This window comes from Xyrauchen texanus, chromosome 10 (genome assembly GCF_025860055.1).
Source record: "Xyrauchen texanus isolate HMW12.3.18 chromosome 10, RBS_HiC_50CHRs, whole genome shotgun sequence".
NCBI classification, from domain to species: domain Eukaryota; kingdom Metazoa; phylum Chordata; class Actinopteri; order Cypriniformes; family Catostomidae; genus Xyrauchen; species Xyrauchen texanus.
The window spans coordinates 3008349-3026348 of NC_068285.1; the positions used below are offsets into that span (position 1 = coordinate 3008349).

At 35.9% G+C, this 18000-nt stretch overlaps 3 protein-coding genes across 4 annotated transcripts in view; all 3 read left to right on the forward strand.

Moving 5' to 3' along the window:
- Window positions 1-18000, forward strand: part of LOC127650290 (NACHT, LRR and PYD domains-containing protein 3-like) — a 201274-nt gene that overhangs the window by 49696 nt on the left and 133578 nt on the right. The window lies entirely within an intron of this gene.
- LOC127650291 (NACHT, LRR and PYD domains-containing protein 3-like) overlaps window positions 14033-18000 on the forward strand; it is a 349622-nt gene continuing 345654 nt past the window's right edge. Inside the window, exons 1-2 of the mRNA XM_052135614.1 lie at window positions 14033-14417; window positions 16955-17076. The gene's annotated coding sequence lies outside the window, so the exon portion shown is untranslated. The remainder of the gene's footprint in view (window positions 14418-16954; window positions 17077-18000) is intronic.
- Window positions 15003-18000, forward strand: part of LOC127650289 (NACHT, LRR and PYD domains-containing protein 12-like) — a 459642-nt gene continuing 456644 nt past the window's right edge. Inside the window, exon 1 of the mRNA XM_052135611.1 lies at window positions 15003-15494. Coding sequence (XP_051991571.1) covers window positions 15322-15494 — 173 coding nt within the window. The 5' untranslated portion in view covers window positions 15003-15321. The remainder of the gene's footprint in view (window positions 15495-18000) is intronic.

Here is an 18000-nt window from a genome sequence, read left to right on the forward strand (position 1 = left end):
TGTAAATGTTTTTTTGAGTTTGCACAGTGTCTGTTCTGCAAATGCTCTATACCGTGTTTATGGTCCAGATATGATGTTGTCATGCAGCAGAGTGCGGCAAGAGCTCGAAGTCTTGAGAACAGATTGTTTTAAAGGAATAGTTTTTATTGTGTTGTTCTTAAAGAGTTTCAGCTGTTTATTACACAAATAAACAGTTAAGTGTGTTATTTGAACTAGATAAATGATGTTGAGTTTACTTAAAGAGAATGTGGACACCGATTGTAGTATTTTAAGTGTAACAACTTAAAGTGACACAGTAAACTCATGTTGAGATTATTTCAGAAGTAAACTGAACGAATTGTATTAATTTGAAGTTCATTGACTTAATAGAGTAATCTTACTAATAAATAATTTGTACGGTTACTAATTCATTTATAGTCATTAATAAAAAACAAGCAAGTAAAGATAACTAGAAATGCACTATTAAGTTTAATAATAAGTTGACATTACTTAAATAGGAACGTTAATATAACTTCATTTTAGTAAGTTTGCTTTGCAGAAATAATGCAATCGGTTTCCTTCATTTTGAAGTGAACTGAACATGTAAACTTTTACAGTGTTTGCAGGAAACACATTTAAAATACTGTCTTGTGTAAGACGATGTCATGTTTAAAGTATATTGTATAAAGTCTGGCTAAGTAATAACAGTTTGATATTGAAGAGAAGCAATTTGTAGTATTTGGAATAAGCCAAAGGTGTTACTGAGCATTTACTTTTACTCAAATATAATACACTTATGATTTATTACTTGTATGTTTCAAAGACACTTGCAATTAATTTGTAAAGTACTTGTAACACAAATAAAGTACACTTTAATATCACTAATCAAGCCTGTAATTACCCCACACTGACATATACTTAAAATAACCAAATGAGTGTTCACTGGAAAATAATAAAGCAAACAAACGATTCTTTCATACTTTGTATATTAACTTTGTGCATCCATGGAAATCGTGTTCCTCTGCCTGTGTTGGAAATGTTGTCTGTGGCTTTCACTTTGTTAGATCATTCAGCCAACAATGCAAGCAATGCCAGATCTTGCCTCCCATTAGACCTCCATAAGAACATATTAAACATATCAGAGTTTAACAGCTTGTAATGTTTCTCTTCTCCCAGCTCAGCAGGCAGCAGGGGAATAGCACAAGACAAGAGACAAACATCAGCAGAAATTATTGAACAACAGTTTGACCAGCACAAATTCAACAAATATATTAATACTAATCACAAGACAATGAAAAATTGCTGCTTAACTGTCCTGTGATGCTGAAGACCTTGAAATGGAGTCAACTAACTGAAGATAAAGCAGCACAAAACATAAGATTAAACTGAATGAGTAAAAGAGAAGAGATCTTTTATTACTTTAACTGTATTAAGTGCATTTCCACTATTGTCCTGCAGGTGTCATCATAAGTCTATGGGCTTAAGATGCTCTTAGTATTGTAGGATTAGCAATACACTATTACTCTACTCTTGTTCATCTGTGAGCATTTTAAATTCTACTTATGTTATGATTGCTTTGGGAAACTGGGCACAAAACTAAAATGAATCATAAGAAGGATTTTACTTTCTACTTGGGCTTATATGAGGCTTACGGGAAACAAGGCCCTGGTTACCATGTGCTGTTTTAACACACGTTTCCCCCTGTGTATATGTCAGGACATGCCACTCTATTCATATATATCAGACATGGTCTCTTCTAATTAAAAAAAAATGGCAAAAATAATGTATGCTAAAGACGACATGAGCAAAACCCCGTCAATGATGTCTGTGCTTGTCCCTTTAGGGAGGTCTCTCAAAGCACAGATAGAGCAGGAGTCTTATTTTCATTGTAAAATGGACATTTTTATAGAATAATGAACACAAATGTTTAGCTCACATTAACTGATTTAAATGCCATGACACAAAATGTTTCATTGATTTTTGAGCAGTTAACCTGATGCAATGTCCTCTGCCATCTCCCTTCTCTGTTCTTTGATTTGCTCTTTAGCTGATGTTGAATGTCTGTGGAATCTCAGGAAACTGTTCACAGTTTATTTAACGTTTGTTACAGCAGCAGAGCTTATAAAAGATACAGATGGTTCATTCATGTCCATTAGAGACTTTATATCAGTGAGAACAATGTCTAAAGTGAGCAGTTGAACAGATTTCATCACAGTTTTGAAAGCTTCATCTTTTCATTAAAGATGACCTGTAAGACAAACATCCCACAACTCGTTGCATCTTCTTGGACTGTGTGTGAAATATGAGCAGACCTCCACTGAATGTTCCCCCACTCTTCCTTTCCGAGTCGCTTCAGCCGCATTCTGAAGTATTGTCTGTGCTTCAAAACAATTTACACACAAAATGTCCGAAAGAAAATGTAACTTTACAAGTGTACATGTTTTTAGAAGGATTTATTGTGTGTTTGTGTGTCATGTAATATGGGATAATTTTTGGGATGCAGTTCTGAGACTCTCCATGTCAGATTCAGCAACTGCAGGATCCACAACAAACATGTGTTCGGAAGGAACATGAAGATACTGACAAAACACAATGAACAATATCAAATCACATTGTTACAATTGTACAATCATGTCTGTTTCCACAGTTTATCATCATTATTTTATTATTCCATAAAAGTTTAAAGGGATATTTCACCCAGAAATGAAACTGATCTTATAATTGACTCCCCTCGTGCCGTCCCAGAGGTGTTTCACTTTCTTTCTTTGACATTGGTGAGTAAATGATGAGAGATTGTTCAGTTTGGGGTGAACTATCACTTTATCAACAATTTGAGTTCATTGCACACTGTAAAAAATGACAGTAACAGTAAAATACTGTAAAAATGCTACAGAAATAAAATGTTCATTGATTAACAAATATTAACTGTAAAATATACAGTAAAATGTTTTAATTTATTTGAAAAGACAATACAGTAGTTTTGTGCCCTTCTGTAGTTACTATGTGATTAATAAATACCTTATAAAGTAAACAACAGATTTTTACACTTTCAGAATCTTTCTTTTTTTTTTTACAGTGCCAGCGTGTAAATTACAACCATTTTAAACTGTGAAATGTACAGGTTGTTCTGTAAAGTGGTTTACTACATTTGAACTGTATTTTAACATAATTATTCTGTCAATCACAGCTGCCAGATTTATTTTACAGTGTTTAATCCAAGTTAGTTCTTCAGAGGTAACGCAAGTAACGGAGGTAAAGATTGGAAAATGCTGCAAATGCTCGATTGCAGCAGACTCCGAACTGGAGTTAATAGGAACACATTACACCTACATTAATATCAGTACACTGGCTGCAGGAACACTATAGAATTGAATTTAAAGTTCTATTAATGGTCTTTAAATCTCTCAATGGTCTGGCGCTATCCTATCTCACAGATCTCTTGTCAGAACATTGCTCAGGGAGATCTTTGAGATCCTCAGAGACTTTTAGTAGTGCCAAGGACCAGATTCAAACTTGGAGGGGACTGAGCCTTTTCAGTAGCAGCTCCAAAACTCTGGAACAGTCTTCCTGTGAGTATCAGAACCGCCTCGACTATTTCCCATTTAAATCCCAACTTAAAACATCTGTTTGTGATCACTTTTAATCAGTGAGGTGATCATATGCGCTAGAGGTGTATTGCTGTGGATTGTTTATGTATTTGATTCAGTTTATTTGACTATGTACAGCACATTGGTCAACAGCTGTTGTTTTAGTTGTGCTTTAGAAATAAAGTGACATTGACATAAAATAATAAAAACACAAAAGCTATTTTCTCCTCATCCTTTGAAAGTCAGCTCACTTAAATCACGTGAGTGTGTAAAATCTGTTGTGACTTTAAGACACTGTTGAATAGTAAATCTTCACTTCTGTTCAGAGCACTGTTGTGTCTCGACCGGTTCTTTCCTCATGTAGCAGTACTGTTTACTTCTGTCGGGGTTACTTAATGTGAGGGGGAGTGCCCTTTAATTGCATTCCTTCGGTGACATATAAGGGTGTCGCTACGGGTATGCGTTCTCTCTGCGTCATTGAGCGAGTCACCGCGTTTCCGGCGGGACGCGTGAATGTTTGTAAGGTAAGAGCTGATGGCAGTGACTGTAGCGTGGCTTGTTCGTTGGGTTGTCTCACAGGGATTCCATTGGTTTTTGTTTGTTAAAGTGTGGACAGAGGAGCTTTGTGGGATGCCTTTAATTTGATCTGTTTCATGGATGGTGCTTAATGCGCGGCAGTTTTGGTGCCGTTTGAATCGCACCACAGGTATGTTTTAACGGAGTTGATAACCATATGTTCGCTACTAGCTAGGCTGGCCAAATTCATATTGTGTTATATTTTATATTTAAGGTGCGGGCCAACGTGCGGGCCAACGTGCAAGGGATGTTACAGTGGGCTCTGGGCTTCATTTAAATCTCTGAGCGGATGTTCCTCTTGTTGTCTGCTTTGTTTCTGCTACCTTTTTCGACATCATCGGACTCGTCATCGTGATTTATATTCTAGTTCGAGGGAGACAGGACCATACGAGTTTGTCTGCTCTATGGAATCTACAAACGATCGCCATTAACTCTGTTTCGGCTCACGTGGCGTGTAGACGCGCTGTGCCTGGTCCCTCTTCCATCGTTCGTGTTCATGGCGTCCAAAATACTCAATCAGCTGGACCGTTGATTATGGGTCGTGGGTAATTTGAGTTAAAAGCCTTTAGTGGCGCCCAACTATTAGATCAGCCACCTAACTGTCATCATTCTTTTCTGCAAGTTGTTTTCTTTATTATTTTGATTTTCCTGTGAGTTGATTGTTGTGAAATTTATATTTTCTTTTAGATTTGAATTATGCTGGGTATGTTATTCATGTATATATTTTGTCTGTGATAAGTTTTCCTTGTTTATTTCTTATGTGTGGTCAACCTAAGAGCGGCCCATTGAACGTGTTTCCTTTTTGTTTAATGCTGCTTTTTGACCATTTCTGTCCGTCATAGAAATAGTTGTCGGGGTGACCGGACGCGGCACCTCGATTTGATGAGCCGAACTGATGTGGTGAACTCTTAAAATTGTGTCTTCGATTTACTTGTCATTGTGGTTAATGTTTTTATATATAACTGGTTTAGCGTGTGTGTGTGTGTGTGTGTGTTTCGTGTTACTTTGTCTTATTTCTTTCTTCCTTCAGAATTGGGGCAGCCAGTGGCAGAAGGATAAGCGTCTCTTCCCGATTGTGGTGGTGGGTTCTTTTGCCTGAATGCTGTGCTCACAGTGAGGTGTGATGTGAGTGCACGTATGATTGCTGTGTCATTTCTGTCAAGGAGAGCCAGCACCCAAATTCTGAAGTGAGTGTCCGTGTGTTATTTTGTGTGGATTCTTCCAATTTATTGGTGTTGTTAAATAAAAATTAATACTTTGCATTGATGCGAAAATAAATAAAGTTTTCTATTGTTTTATACTCCAAGTCTGATACCTGACTCTGTTATAGCGAACCTGTGAGCCTTGCTCTGGGGTGAAGGGCATTTCCCCGGGAAAGAGGCCCTGGGGTGGCGTAGTCGGTAACTTTATAACCGCCCACCTCACTGTGTGGCCTGGTTATCCATGCTAACGTGGAGGTTGAGCAGAACTTTCTAAATCTTTAGGGTACCTCTATCTAAAGCCGCCACACTCAGAGACAAACTGATGATTTGAAATTATCATTTCTTCTGAAATTAATGTTGTCTGCATTTGGAAGTACATCAGCATATTGATGACATTAAAGGGAATAAATATAGACTAAAAGCAGCAAAACTTCAAAAACTCTTTCGAGCTGTCTCTGTTCAGTATTATTAACACACACACACAAAAGGTTTCTTACCACACTTGATTTGGAGTGCACATACTGAGTAAAACAGTATAATAATAATAATGGAGATCATCTCTCTGTCCAGTTGTGAGGAAATAATCCACTGAAGATGATTCATGATACTGTTACAGAAACATCTCGATCATGTTTTCTCGTGGAGAAATGCTTCAATACAGTCGCAGCAGACGCGTCTCAAATGTTTCGATTTCACTCAATGAAGTTCCGTCTTCATATTTCATAAATGTAATATATGACATATATGTCCCTATATCGCAAGTGACGCCATCATATATGCTAAATATAAGACAATATATCACATATATATATCTCCAGATATATGTTGATACAAGTTTATAACATATAGAAATTGTCCGTGTTAAATGAGTATATTGACATATATTAATACGATGTATATGATTATTATTTATATAATATTGTATGTTATGACCATATATTTCACCAATATGTTTAATTTATTTATGCAAATGTATTTAAACAATATATTTTACATGCTTATGGTTTCCTTAATTCATTCCTTGTTTTTCTTATTTGAACAGTTTGAACTTTTAACAAGTCTACACAATCCTCATTTCATTTCTATCCCATTTTAGAATTAGCACAATGTTTAATGAGTATTTTACCTGATCTTAACTGGCTCATAAAAACAAAACAAATACTACACAAACTTTATTATCAATAACCATATATCAATATCATCAATTTCTATATGTAAGAAAATACATACATACACATTAATACATGCACTACATATGCAGATGCATACAGAATAATACACAGTTAATATATGTCTCCAAACACAAAAATACCCCAATAAATATCTGGGGACCTCAAATATAATTTAAACACATTTCTGGGTTCTCCACTGGCATTAAAATAAAATAAACTTTGGTGCTTTCAACAAAACTTGGCAGAGCTGCAAAAACTGACGTCACTGATGTCAGACATGAAAACAAATGAAACAGTTACTTCATAATAATGAAGAAAAGTCATAATATCATCACATCTGTGCTGTTCCAAAGGCATGTACAAACATTATGTACATGTATTATCACTGTATATGCAGAGGGTTGTGAAGATGAAAGTATTGTCGGCACCCCTCTCAAATCTGTCTGACATCTATTCAGACGTGTTCTCACATGGGCCACAAACATCCAGCAGGATCACTCACATCCTGCAAACCCCTTTTTGTCACCCTCCGCTCCCCAGGAACACAGATTAATCGGTTACGGAACAGCTTTTCCCGCCAGAGCTGTGGACAGGCTGCAGAAGCCATAGCTACTTCTATCAATCCAGCTTCCCTCATACACATGTACACACATACACGTATGCACAAACACACACATAATATACATATATTACATGTATGTAGATAATGCTGTAACTGCAGGGGTTAATGTAATAATCTGTGCAATAATGATTTTTAATGTATTGTAATGTAACGCATTTTAAAGTATTTGTTATGTGCTGTACATTGGATTGCTTCCACAGAAATTCGTTGTATAAACATATGCAATGATAATAAAGACCAAACCTATATAATCATTTTCATCAAATTACTTATTTCATAATTTTGTAGGGTTCAAATATTATTATTATTTTTTTAATATTATTTGACATTACTGTGATCTAAACCAGGACTTACATAATGAACATAGTATGTTTAATTCTTACTGATTATTGAATAGTTTTTATAATACAGAATGATAGAAACACTTTCAGTCTGCATTTCAGGCCATGATTTAGCATAAATGCATAAAACCTCAATACGTTACGTCATTGGCTAATCTTTATTAGGCGCGCCAAAATTCAAACGCAATCAAAAGACCACCAAATTACGCGCATTCAGGATAGAGACCAACGGATGAAGAATGTTCGCCCTTGTCGAGTGGAAAGAAGAAACGGATAATGAAAGTTGGAGCATTGTTCCAACATCACACATAAAACATTCAATATTAATGATTTCTTAGACGGACTTGATGACAGATCTGTATATTTAATTGGTGGAGAGGTGGATTGAAGAATCTAAAGGCGGATGGCCTTTGTACGAGGCAACGGTGCATAAAGTTACAGGTCAATTCATTTCTGAACTTTTATTATAATTCACACATTGATTGCACAGAGAATAAATCATTTAAATAATCGCTGAACTGCATGAGCTGTTTATAAGATACTGATCAGATCGAAGCTAATACCCTGTCATACAAGTATATAGAGAATAATAATAATTACAGCCCAAATACTTGCCATATTCTGATCTGTTAGCAATATTTCTATACATTATTCTACAGTATTACATAATATTGAATTATATAGGTTCATATTGGCATTTATTGCGATGCTTTAATGGGTAAAATCAACACACACACACACACACACTTGTTAGGCTTTTATTTGTGCATGTAACATTGAAACTACATCAGTGAGGTGTATGATTGGTGCTTCATCATCAGGTTTTTTGCTGTTTATTTCGTACTAACCAGCAGATGACACTGTTTTTACACTCTGGAAGATTTGAATCTTTTCCCAGAACAATCCAAGTAAAGCCTCAGAGTTTCACAGGGCTTCATTTCCACATTCCTAATCTGCTGTCCTAAAATTAACATGTTCAGTGACATTTCCACTTTAAAGACAAAATAAAAATGATATTTTCATGAACTTTGTTTAAAGCACAAGTGTGTAATTACTTTGATGTTAAAATACTTTCTCCTATCTCAGATTATTGTGCAGAGAAAACAAAGTCATCCGTCACAAAGACTTTGCAGTTTTGTTGAGATCTTGGGTCTGACACTGAAATTACTGGTGAGCAGCCAAAGTGATTGAGTTACTGAAGAGATCATTTGTGTAAGAGACATGATTTAATATGAATGTTGAGGAGATATTCGCCTGTTTATGGCTGTAATGAGTCAAATAAATGACACACAGATACACATCAGTACAGTCACATTAGAAGGTTTGTAAGGAATAGCCGGTGTTGAATTTACACATCTCACACATTATCACTGCACTTTATAAGCTTTAAAGGGATAGTTCAGTGAAAGTGAACGGTTTGTCATCATTTACTCACCCTCATGTTGTACCAAACCCCTTTAACATGTGGAACACAAAATGAGATGTTAGACCTCAGTCACTGAATCTTTCCCCATTAATGAAAGTGAATGTTGAATAAGATCATTTGTGTTCCACTGAAGAAAGACATACGGGTTTAGAACAACATGAGTCTGAGAAAATGATGACAGATTCTTAATTTTGGCTCAACTATCCCTTTAAGAGCACGAAACACCTGCTGCACCTTTAAATGTTGTTTGTCTCTTTTCAGACTCCTTGACAGGTGACCCAACAACGAAAATGTAAAGGATTTGATTGGAGTATAAATACAGAAATAATATGGTTTAAATAAGTTAGAGTATGAACAAACACTGTGTGATGTTCCTCCATGGATATTTCCAATGTGGACTCGTAGATCAGAAGAGAGAATGGACTGACAGGAATGCAGATAACACTGGATATTTGATTCAAGATTATGTAAAGAGGAATTATTATAACTATATGCCAATATTTACTGATGATCTAAAGATCCAGAGTGTGCATACCTGAGTTTGATGTAGTCATATGCAAAATAATGAATGACAGATTATCTGTATTTACAGCAGAAATAGCAGCTATAATATTAGTGTTCAATGGATAGAAGAAGGCCTGAGAGAGTTTCATTTGTTCTGACTCTATTGCAGCTCTTAATAGTTTCAATTCAAAAGAAACAATAAGAGATGATTTATTGATGGAGATATTTATGATAATGCTGAGAATACAAAGAGTTGTAATTAATGTACAGTTGTGTTGGGTTGCTGCTGATGTTGGTGTGGAGGGTGATGAGATAGCAGATGGGATGCAAAGAGAGAGTTGAAATTAAAGGACAATGAAATAATGAAAGTTTGGAAAAGATGAGGCCAAATGGAAGAACGGCAGTGAGGGAATCGTAGCAGAAGAAGTGGGACACAGATAGCAAACAGAAATCAATTAAGCTGAAGACTCTCAAAGGAAAATGCAGAAGAGAAGAAGTGATTCTTTCAAGATTAAGATTCGGACATACTGGATTCAAATCCTTTATTTAATGGCAAAGTGTATATCAGATAAATGTGATGTTTGAAATGTTCCTGAACATGTTGAGCATGTCATAATGAGGTGTAATAAATATAATTCAGAGAGGAACATCCACTCACGTGAAGTCACTCTTATACTTGTGAAGCGAAAGATGGAGAAATGTGTAACTCTGACCCAAACACCCCAACAAAACATCCACAGAAAAAGCCACGAACGATGATGGATGTGAGTCTCTAAGTGAAATGCAAGAAAACATCTTTCATATCTTGACTGTGAAAATGGATGAAAGAGCGAATCAAACTGACATGGCAGTAAAATCTCTTTTTATTAATATTTGGTTTGATAATAACATTGTATTAGTCAGTTAATGAACAGTGATGGAGGTTTGTCATCATACACAGATTTGCTGAACAAGTTTAAAATCCCAATTAGACTTTTAGACAATTGTGATGGACGCTAAACACAAAAAGATATTTTGTATCTTCTCAAGAATAACTGCAGTGAAAACCCTTTGATTATTTCATAAGTAAAACAAAATATTGTAAACATCTTAATAGACAAAGTTTAAAATAATTGCATTAGAAATGTCATAAATCATGTTACAATGATTCTGATATAATGATATATGTAAATGACTGTGGGATGGAAAAGGATAAAGCAAATATCATTCAATTGTTTTATTGGGGAAGTTTCAGAAAGTGGTCTGGTGATAAACCACATTTTTATTTTATTTTATAAATGATTTTAAACAACACTGTAATCTTTTGTATAAGTGTACAAATAAAACTTGTAATATTGTTTGCAAATTCAAAATTGATAAATAAATGGCATCTTATCCCCTTTGTTTATTTGTTTTGTTTTTAATACTCTGGGATTATTATTTTATTTGTTTATTTTTCTGTATCTTATTATTTGAATAACTGTATTATTTGTACCTGAGATGGAAATTATACAATGTTGATTGTGTGGGATTTTCTCTTGATGTTTTTATGTTAATATGCAGTTTAAATAAAGAAATAAAGAAACATTCAGCGATTATCGGCGATATCTCTTAAACGACTTTCTAAAATAGTATTACTGTAAAACATGGAAACTAATAATATTCTTCAAGCTTGTTTTCATTATTTTCACTCGATATTATGAGCATTTGTCTGCAAAATCTGTCGCAATGTGAGTTAAACCTTATTTTTGTAATATTCATTTGTTTTGTTAGAGACACTAAATCATCATTCACTAGAGGAGGACAGTGCGCTACTTTCACGTTTTCCTATTTGAGAAAAGAACAAACATTTTCTATTGAATGATGTTGGTTTCGTGTCTTTATCTCCTTCAACAAAAAACTATAACAAAAATAATGTTTATATTGCACATGCAGTTCACACACCAAGTTATTACACAAAAGGAGGAACTCTTCCGGGGTAACTCAAAATAATGAAAACAAGCTTGAAGAATATTATTAGCTTTCCATGTTTTACAGTAATACTATTTTGCAAAATAACCACTCTCTGTAACTCCTCACACACAATTGGTTGATTATAAAACGCTTGCAGCAACTCTCAGACACGTAAAGCGCTTGAAGTGCATCACATTCTACACCCATCTACAAACTGTTGCTCACTGCAGCATAAGGTGATTTATTTTATTTTTCTCAACATAATAATAATAATAAAGAATAACAGTTTCATGCAGAATATTGGATGGGAATATAATATTATGAATTAGAAATCAGTCTAAAAACAGTTACTTGACAATAGCAGCACATGTCAGCTGTTCTGGCCTGAAGCAACACCAAACAATGCCCATTTTATGCCATGACCATATAATGTCATTTTTAATTTCATGTTATCACATTGCTTCATATTCCATGGCCATATAATGTCATTTTTAATTTCATGTTATCGCATTGCTTCATATTCCATGGCCATATAATGTCATTTTTAATTTCATGTTATCGCATTGCTTCATAATTCATGGCCATATAATGTCATTTTTAATTTCATGTTATCGCATTGCTTCATATTTCATGGCCATATAATGTCATTTTTAATTTCATGTTATCGCATTGCTTCATATTTCATGGCCATATAATGTCATTTTTAATTTCATGTTATCACATTGCTTCATATTTCATGGCCATATAATGTCATTTTTAATTTCATGTTATCACATTGCTTCATATTTCATGGCCATATAATGTCATTTTTAATTTCATGTTATCGCATTGCTTCATATTTCATGGCCATATAATGTCATTTTTAATTTCATGTTATCACATTGCTTCATATTTCATGGCCATATAATGTCATTTTTAATTTCATGTTATCACATTGCTTCATATTTCATGGCCATATAATGTCATTTTTAATTTCATGTTATCACATTGCTTCATATTTCATGGCCATATAATGCCATTTTTAATTTCATGTTATCACATTGCTTCATATTTCATGGCCATATAATGCCATTTTTAATTTCATGTTATCACATTGCTTCATATTTCATGGCCATATAATGCCATTTTTAATTTCATGTTATCACATTGCTTCATATTTCATGGCCATATAATGTCATTTTTAATTTCATGTTATCACATTGCTTCATATTTCATGGCCATATAATGCCATTTTTAATTTCATGTTATCACATTGCTTCATATTTCATGGCCATATAATGCCATTTTTAATTTCATGTTATCACATTGCTTCATATTTCATGGTCATTTAATGTCATTTTTAATTTCATGTTATCACATTACTTCATATTTCATGACCATTCAGATGTGAAATTGATGGTAGAAGGTACACTCATGGCATCTAATATTTTATTCACTGAACATTCAAAAGAATGTAGGAACAAATTTAACATGTGGGAAGAGTGAAACCAATTTATTAATTTATATGTTTATGTGATGCTGATAGTGTCTTTTTCACTCTATTAAAGTTTGCATTCATAACATTGTTTTAACGCTATTATCCCCCCGACAACCCCAAAAATGATCCTCTCTTAATAATGAAGGAGCTGAGAGTCTTAACACAGAGGAACCTTTATGAATCACACTTATTCTTAAATCTAGAAATATGAGTAAAATTCTGTCATAGAGTTTATACACATGGCCCCTGTTCTTTAAGGGTGCGTTCACAACAGTATTTTTGGTGTGTCACCGGGTCATAAACATTTCAACCCTTTTCTGTGAAGACAAGTGATGATAGTGATGTAGTGTCTGTAGTGATGATATTTGGTTACATGTTAGTAGTATGTCCATATCTATAGTGTCATTTATACATTTTGTCAAGCTTGTACTTTTACAGGTGAGAATCTTATTTGAGAAAATAAGAAATATTTGGGTTTACAGATATTTCTAATTCAGAATATTATATTTCCATCCAATATTCTGCATGAAATTGTTATTCTTTATAATTATTATTATTTTGAGAAATAATAATTGACCTTATGTTGCAGCCTGAGCAACAGTTTGCCAGTTTAAATGATGGTGTAGAATGTGATGCAGTCCGAGTTTACATGAGGATGTCTTAACTGTATCTTTTTCATTGTTCTTTTCAATTTCAGCATTGGACTCGTTTCCATCCTGTGTGGTCTCTCCTGCATTTACTGTCATTGCTTGCATCTGATTCAGCAACTCTCATTCTACATTACTGTTTGCTTGCATTTTGAACCCTTGGCAATAATAAAAGTCTTAGAAGTTTTCGTTTGGGCTGTAGTCGTACGTTCAAGTTTGTTTTTCATTGATTTAATGTGCTTGTGTGGATATTTGCTATGAAGACAATTATTTATTTCACAGTACATCATATATGGGATCATGCAAAGACTCTGCATGAAAAATAACCTCTTATACACACATATAAGTCATATTAATCCAAATAAATGTATCAGTATTGGATTTTATCATTTCTAAATCAATATTAAGGAAAATATTTTTTGTTCCATAGTAACTATTATTGTAAAACCATAGCAACCACAAAACCATCTTAATGTCAATCTGCAAAACAAAACATGGTTTCTGCATAAAATCCATTATCATAGTTCATTTAAGGGATGTTTTAAGGAATATCCACATTTCTTATGGTTAAATCCAAAATGGGTTTTATATTTTAGTTTAATATTTCCTTTCTCTGAGTTGCAAGGTGGTCTGATGATGAAGGGAACACATGGGCGAAGGGATTTTGCAAGTGTTGTTGTGGAAATGTCAGATGAGGGACGGTCGCGATCTCTGGCCCGGACGAAAACTGGACTTGAATGTTACAAAGTTGGCCAAAGTGGAAGTTCGCAATGTCCGGGGAACGTCCCCTGTTTTCTGGGAAGAGAAGGAAATTACATAAGGAGAGAAACAGAGAAAAACTGCGACATATTTTGTTCCACTGAATCGTCTGAAACAATCAATAAATTCATTGAGAAGTATTTTGTAGGTGATATTCTATTCAGTAAAGAGGAACATCAACAGTTCTTGACAGGTGAGTACTGAACTGCTGTTAAACAGTGAGGTTAAGTTAGTTTTGTTTTTGATGTTTCAGACACATTCAGTGATGGGGAGGGTCTCAAGATGGCGGAGTGAACAGTCGTATATTTTACAGCTGAGAAAAGAAAATAGGGTCTACTCATTTCAACTAAGATTTGTATTATATAGTTGCAAATGTCGATTGATCAAGAGTGATAATAATAGTTTTTGGCATTTATTAGTAGTTATAGCTGATAAAAAAATCATCAGAGAGGAACTTTCTAATTTGCAGAAGCTAGCTAACTTCAGAAAGAAGTATGTAATATGTCCTGTGACATACACAACACTAATTCACACAACGTCGTTGTCATAGCTGTTACCACTAGAGGTAAAACGAAAGTTGCACAAAAAAAGGAGAACCTCTTCCCGGGGTAAATAACATTGCGATGGCTTTTGCAGGTAAATGCTCATAATATCGTGTGAAAATAATGAAAACAATTTTGAAGTATAGTATTATCTTTGCCCCAAGTGAAGGAGTTCAAGTACCTCGGGGTCTTGTTCACGAGTGAGGGGACAATGGAGCGGGAGGTTGGCCGGAGAATCGGGGCAGCGGGGGCGGTATTGCACTCGCTCTATCTGAGTCACGAAAAGAGAGTCGAGCCGGAAGGCAAAGCTCTCGATCTACCGGTCAATTTTTGTTCCTACCCTCACCTATGGTCATGAAAGCTGGGTCATGACCGAAAGAAGAAGGTCGCGAGTAAAAGCGGCCGAAATGGGCTTCCTCAGAAGGGTGGCGGGCTTCTCCCCTAGAGATAGGGTGAGGAGCTCAGTCATCCGTGAGGAGCTCGGAGTAGAGCCGCTGTTCCTTTGCGTCGAAAGGAGTCAGTTGAGGTGGTTTGGGCATCTGGTAAGGATGCCCCATGTGCGCCTCTCTAGGGAGGTGTTTCAGGCACGTCCAGCTGGGAGGAGGTCTCGGGGAAGACCCAGGATTAGGTGCAGAGATTACATCACCACACTGGCCTGGGAACGCCTCAAGGGGGTCGCACACCGAACGAGAAGCGCAGCGCAGCGCCGCGTCTAGAACAACTCACAGGTATCGCACACCGGACGCGCACATTCTATTCGCGCGAGCTCAATTTTGGCAAACGTTACATCGCCTATGGTTTTAATATTTCGCACTGAGGTTAGAGCATAGACAGTAAAAGAAAGGGTTAGAGCAGGCACGTGCACACATAGACATCAAAAGGGGCTTGAGCACCTGCCCTTTTTATTCCTGGAGAGAAAGTGCCATTTTTTCTGGGGTGCTTTTTTTTATTTTTGAAAAATAATATACATTTCTGTTTGCGCACAGCTTCCCTGTCAAACAAATATATTTATTGAATAGTGTATCTAAATATCAGGTCAGGAGTTCTGAAGCGGCGGCCCCTCCCAGCAGTGTTTTTCTTGGCTTGTGTTGAGGTGAGTGGCGATGAACAAAAGATTAAACTACCAGTGCCTCGAATTTACTGCCGATTAGCCAAAGACAAATATAGTTAACCTGTGTCGTAGGGTCAAGAATTTTCTGCCTTATCAGGCGCCGACACCCGTTTGGCTGCTGACCTCTTAAAGGTGGTGGAAGAACAATTGTATTCGGAGAGGCCTAGGGAAGTGGGGAGACCAGCAGCTTTTAACTTTTAACCCATACATAAGATACCCCTCTATGGCCTCGCCAGGGATCTCCACGGCTGCTGGTCTCCCCACTCCCCTAGGCCTCTCCGAATACAATTGTTCTTCCACCACTTTTAAGAGGTCAAAGCCATAAGGCAGAAAATTCTCCCAGACGTTCCAACAACGTACTGGTTCTATCACCTACATACTCGTAATGATCTTCGGAAATACTACCGTTTCTCTGTTCACGCTCCACTTCATCTGCTAGTGAATTTAACGCTCGTATTAGCTCTGCCGCCGCCATTTTTCCAACACCTCAAAACCATAGACTGTAAGCTCAAAACACGTAACATAGCCATAACATGTTATGTTTACCTGTTGCCGAGCCCCGCCTTGATGCAGTGATTGACAGGGCGGGAGGGGGCGGGGCAGGGGCGTGATCAGCTCGGAATGCATTTTCAATGTGCACATTGAATTTTGCTACATTCATTGCGGGACATTTAATGAAAAAGCAATCGCAAGTGTCTTGACTGTGAGTGTAAATGCAATTAAGAAAAATAACATTTGAATGATCATTTTGCCACAGTTTTTGCTTGAACATGTTACACATATCTAATCATTTCTGTAATACATTTTCATTTTCATTTTGCAACTTATAAAGCGTTTCAATAATGCATATTAAAACGAGTGTATGAAATGGCAAATGTAAATTATGTAATTTCATTTTCATTTTCATTTTGCACCAAACGTTGCTAGAATGGTAATGTAAAATGTAAATTTAAATACAGAATGCATTGCCGTTTTACATATTGCATTGTCATTTTGCATATTAAATGTCAAATTGAATATTGCTACCCATATGCTTCCATACCGGGAGACTAACTCTAAATTAATCGCATACCTTAGCGCCATCTACTGTTTTGGAAGAGGATCTACTGCATTTGTGAGAAAATCTGCCTGGATGCATTTGTGAGAAAATAAAGCCGAGGGATCTCATAAAAAGCCATCTGCACAGTCGTAACAGACAGGTATGCATTTGTATGCAATAGGTTTGGTATTTGTTTAAAGGTTACAAGCAATTTGTAGGATGGTTTGTATTTATTTGTAAAATATGATCTTGGCACGTTTATTTATATTTGTAAAACACTATACATATTTTTTACTCCTCTGCTCATTTTCACTCAAATTGACCTGTAGAAAGTGCTCCCCTTTGGCACATGGACTCTCCCAGCTACCTCTGTTATTCAGCGAGAAATGGACTATTCCAAAACTGTCCACTGGAGTTTTGCAAAGTGACAGGGAGAGATAGTGGTGGAAATTTTGATTCTTTCCAGAGACTCGTTCATTTTTAGTTCGTTCACCAAAATGATTCGTTCAGATTCGTTCACTGATTCGTTCAGTTTTTTTTTTTCCATATTACACAAATACGTCAGCAGCAGGTGCGGCAAAATGTGTTGTTCAACTAACGTATTTACTTGTTACAAAATAAAAACTGATTTGACTTTATTAAAAATGGTGCCCTACTCATTAAATGGATAAAATAAGTCTAAATAAGTGATCAAAGTCTTTACACTCTTTTTATCTTTTAAATTACACTCTTTTTGGATGACCAAATCACAAGTGTTTTTTAATTTGTTTGCATACTAGGCAGGCTAGTTAACATTTTATTTGTTTGGTCAGAACGAGTTAAACGAGGAGTTATGTTCTGTATGTAAGATATGAATTGCGCGTGCACAGTACGGATACCTGCACTTTGCATTCACTTTCTGCTGATTGATGAACTAGATTGACAGAATGGCCGACCTGGTACACGAACTGAGTATAGCAACCAGTTTGTTCAATTCGTTCACGAACGGGAGATCTCTCTCTCGTTCAGACTCAAAACAGAGCAATATGATATTCATTCAGCAGAGTAGATCCAACCAATTACATGCCCCTTCTAAGCCCGAGCT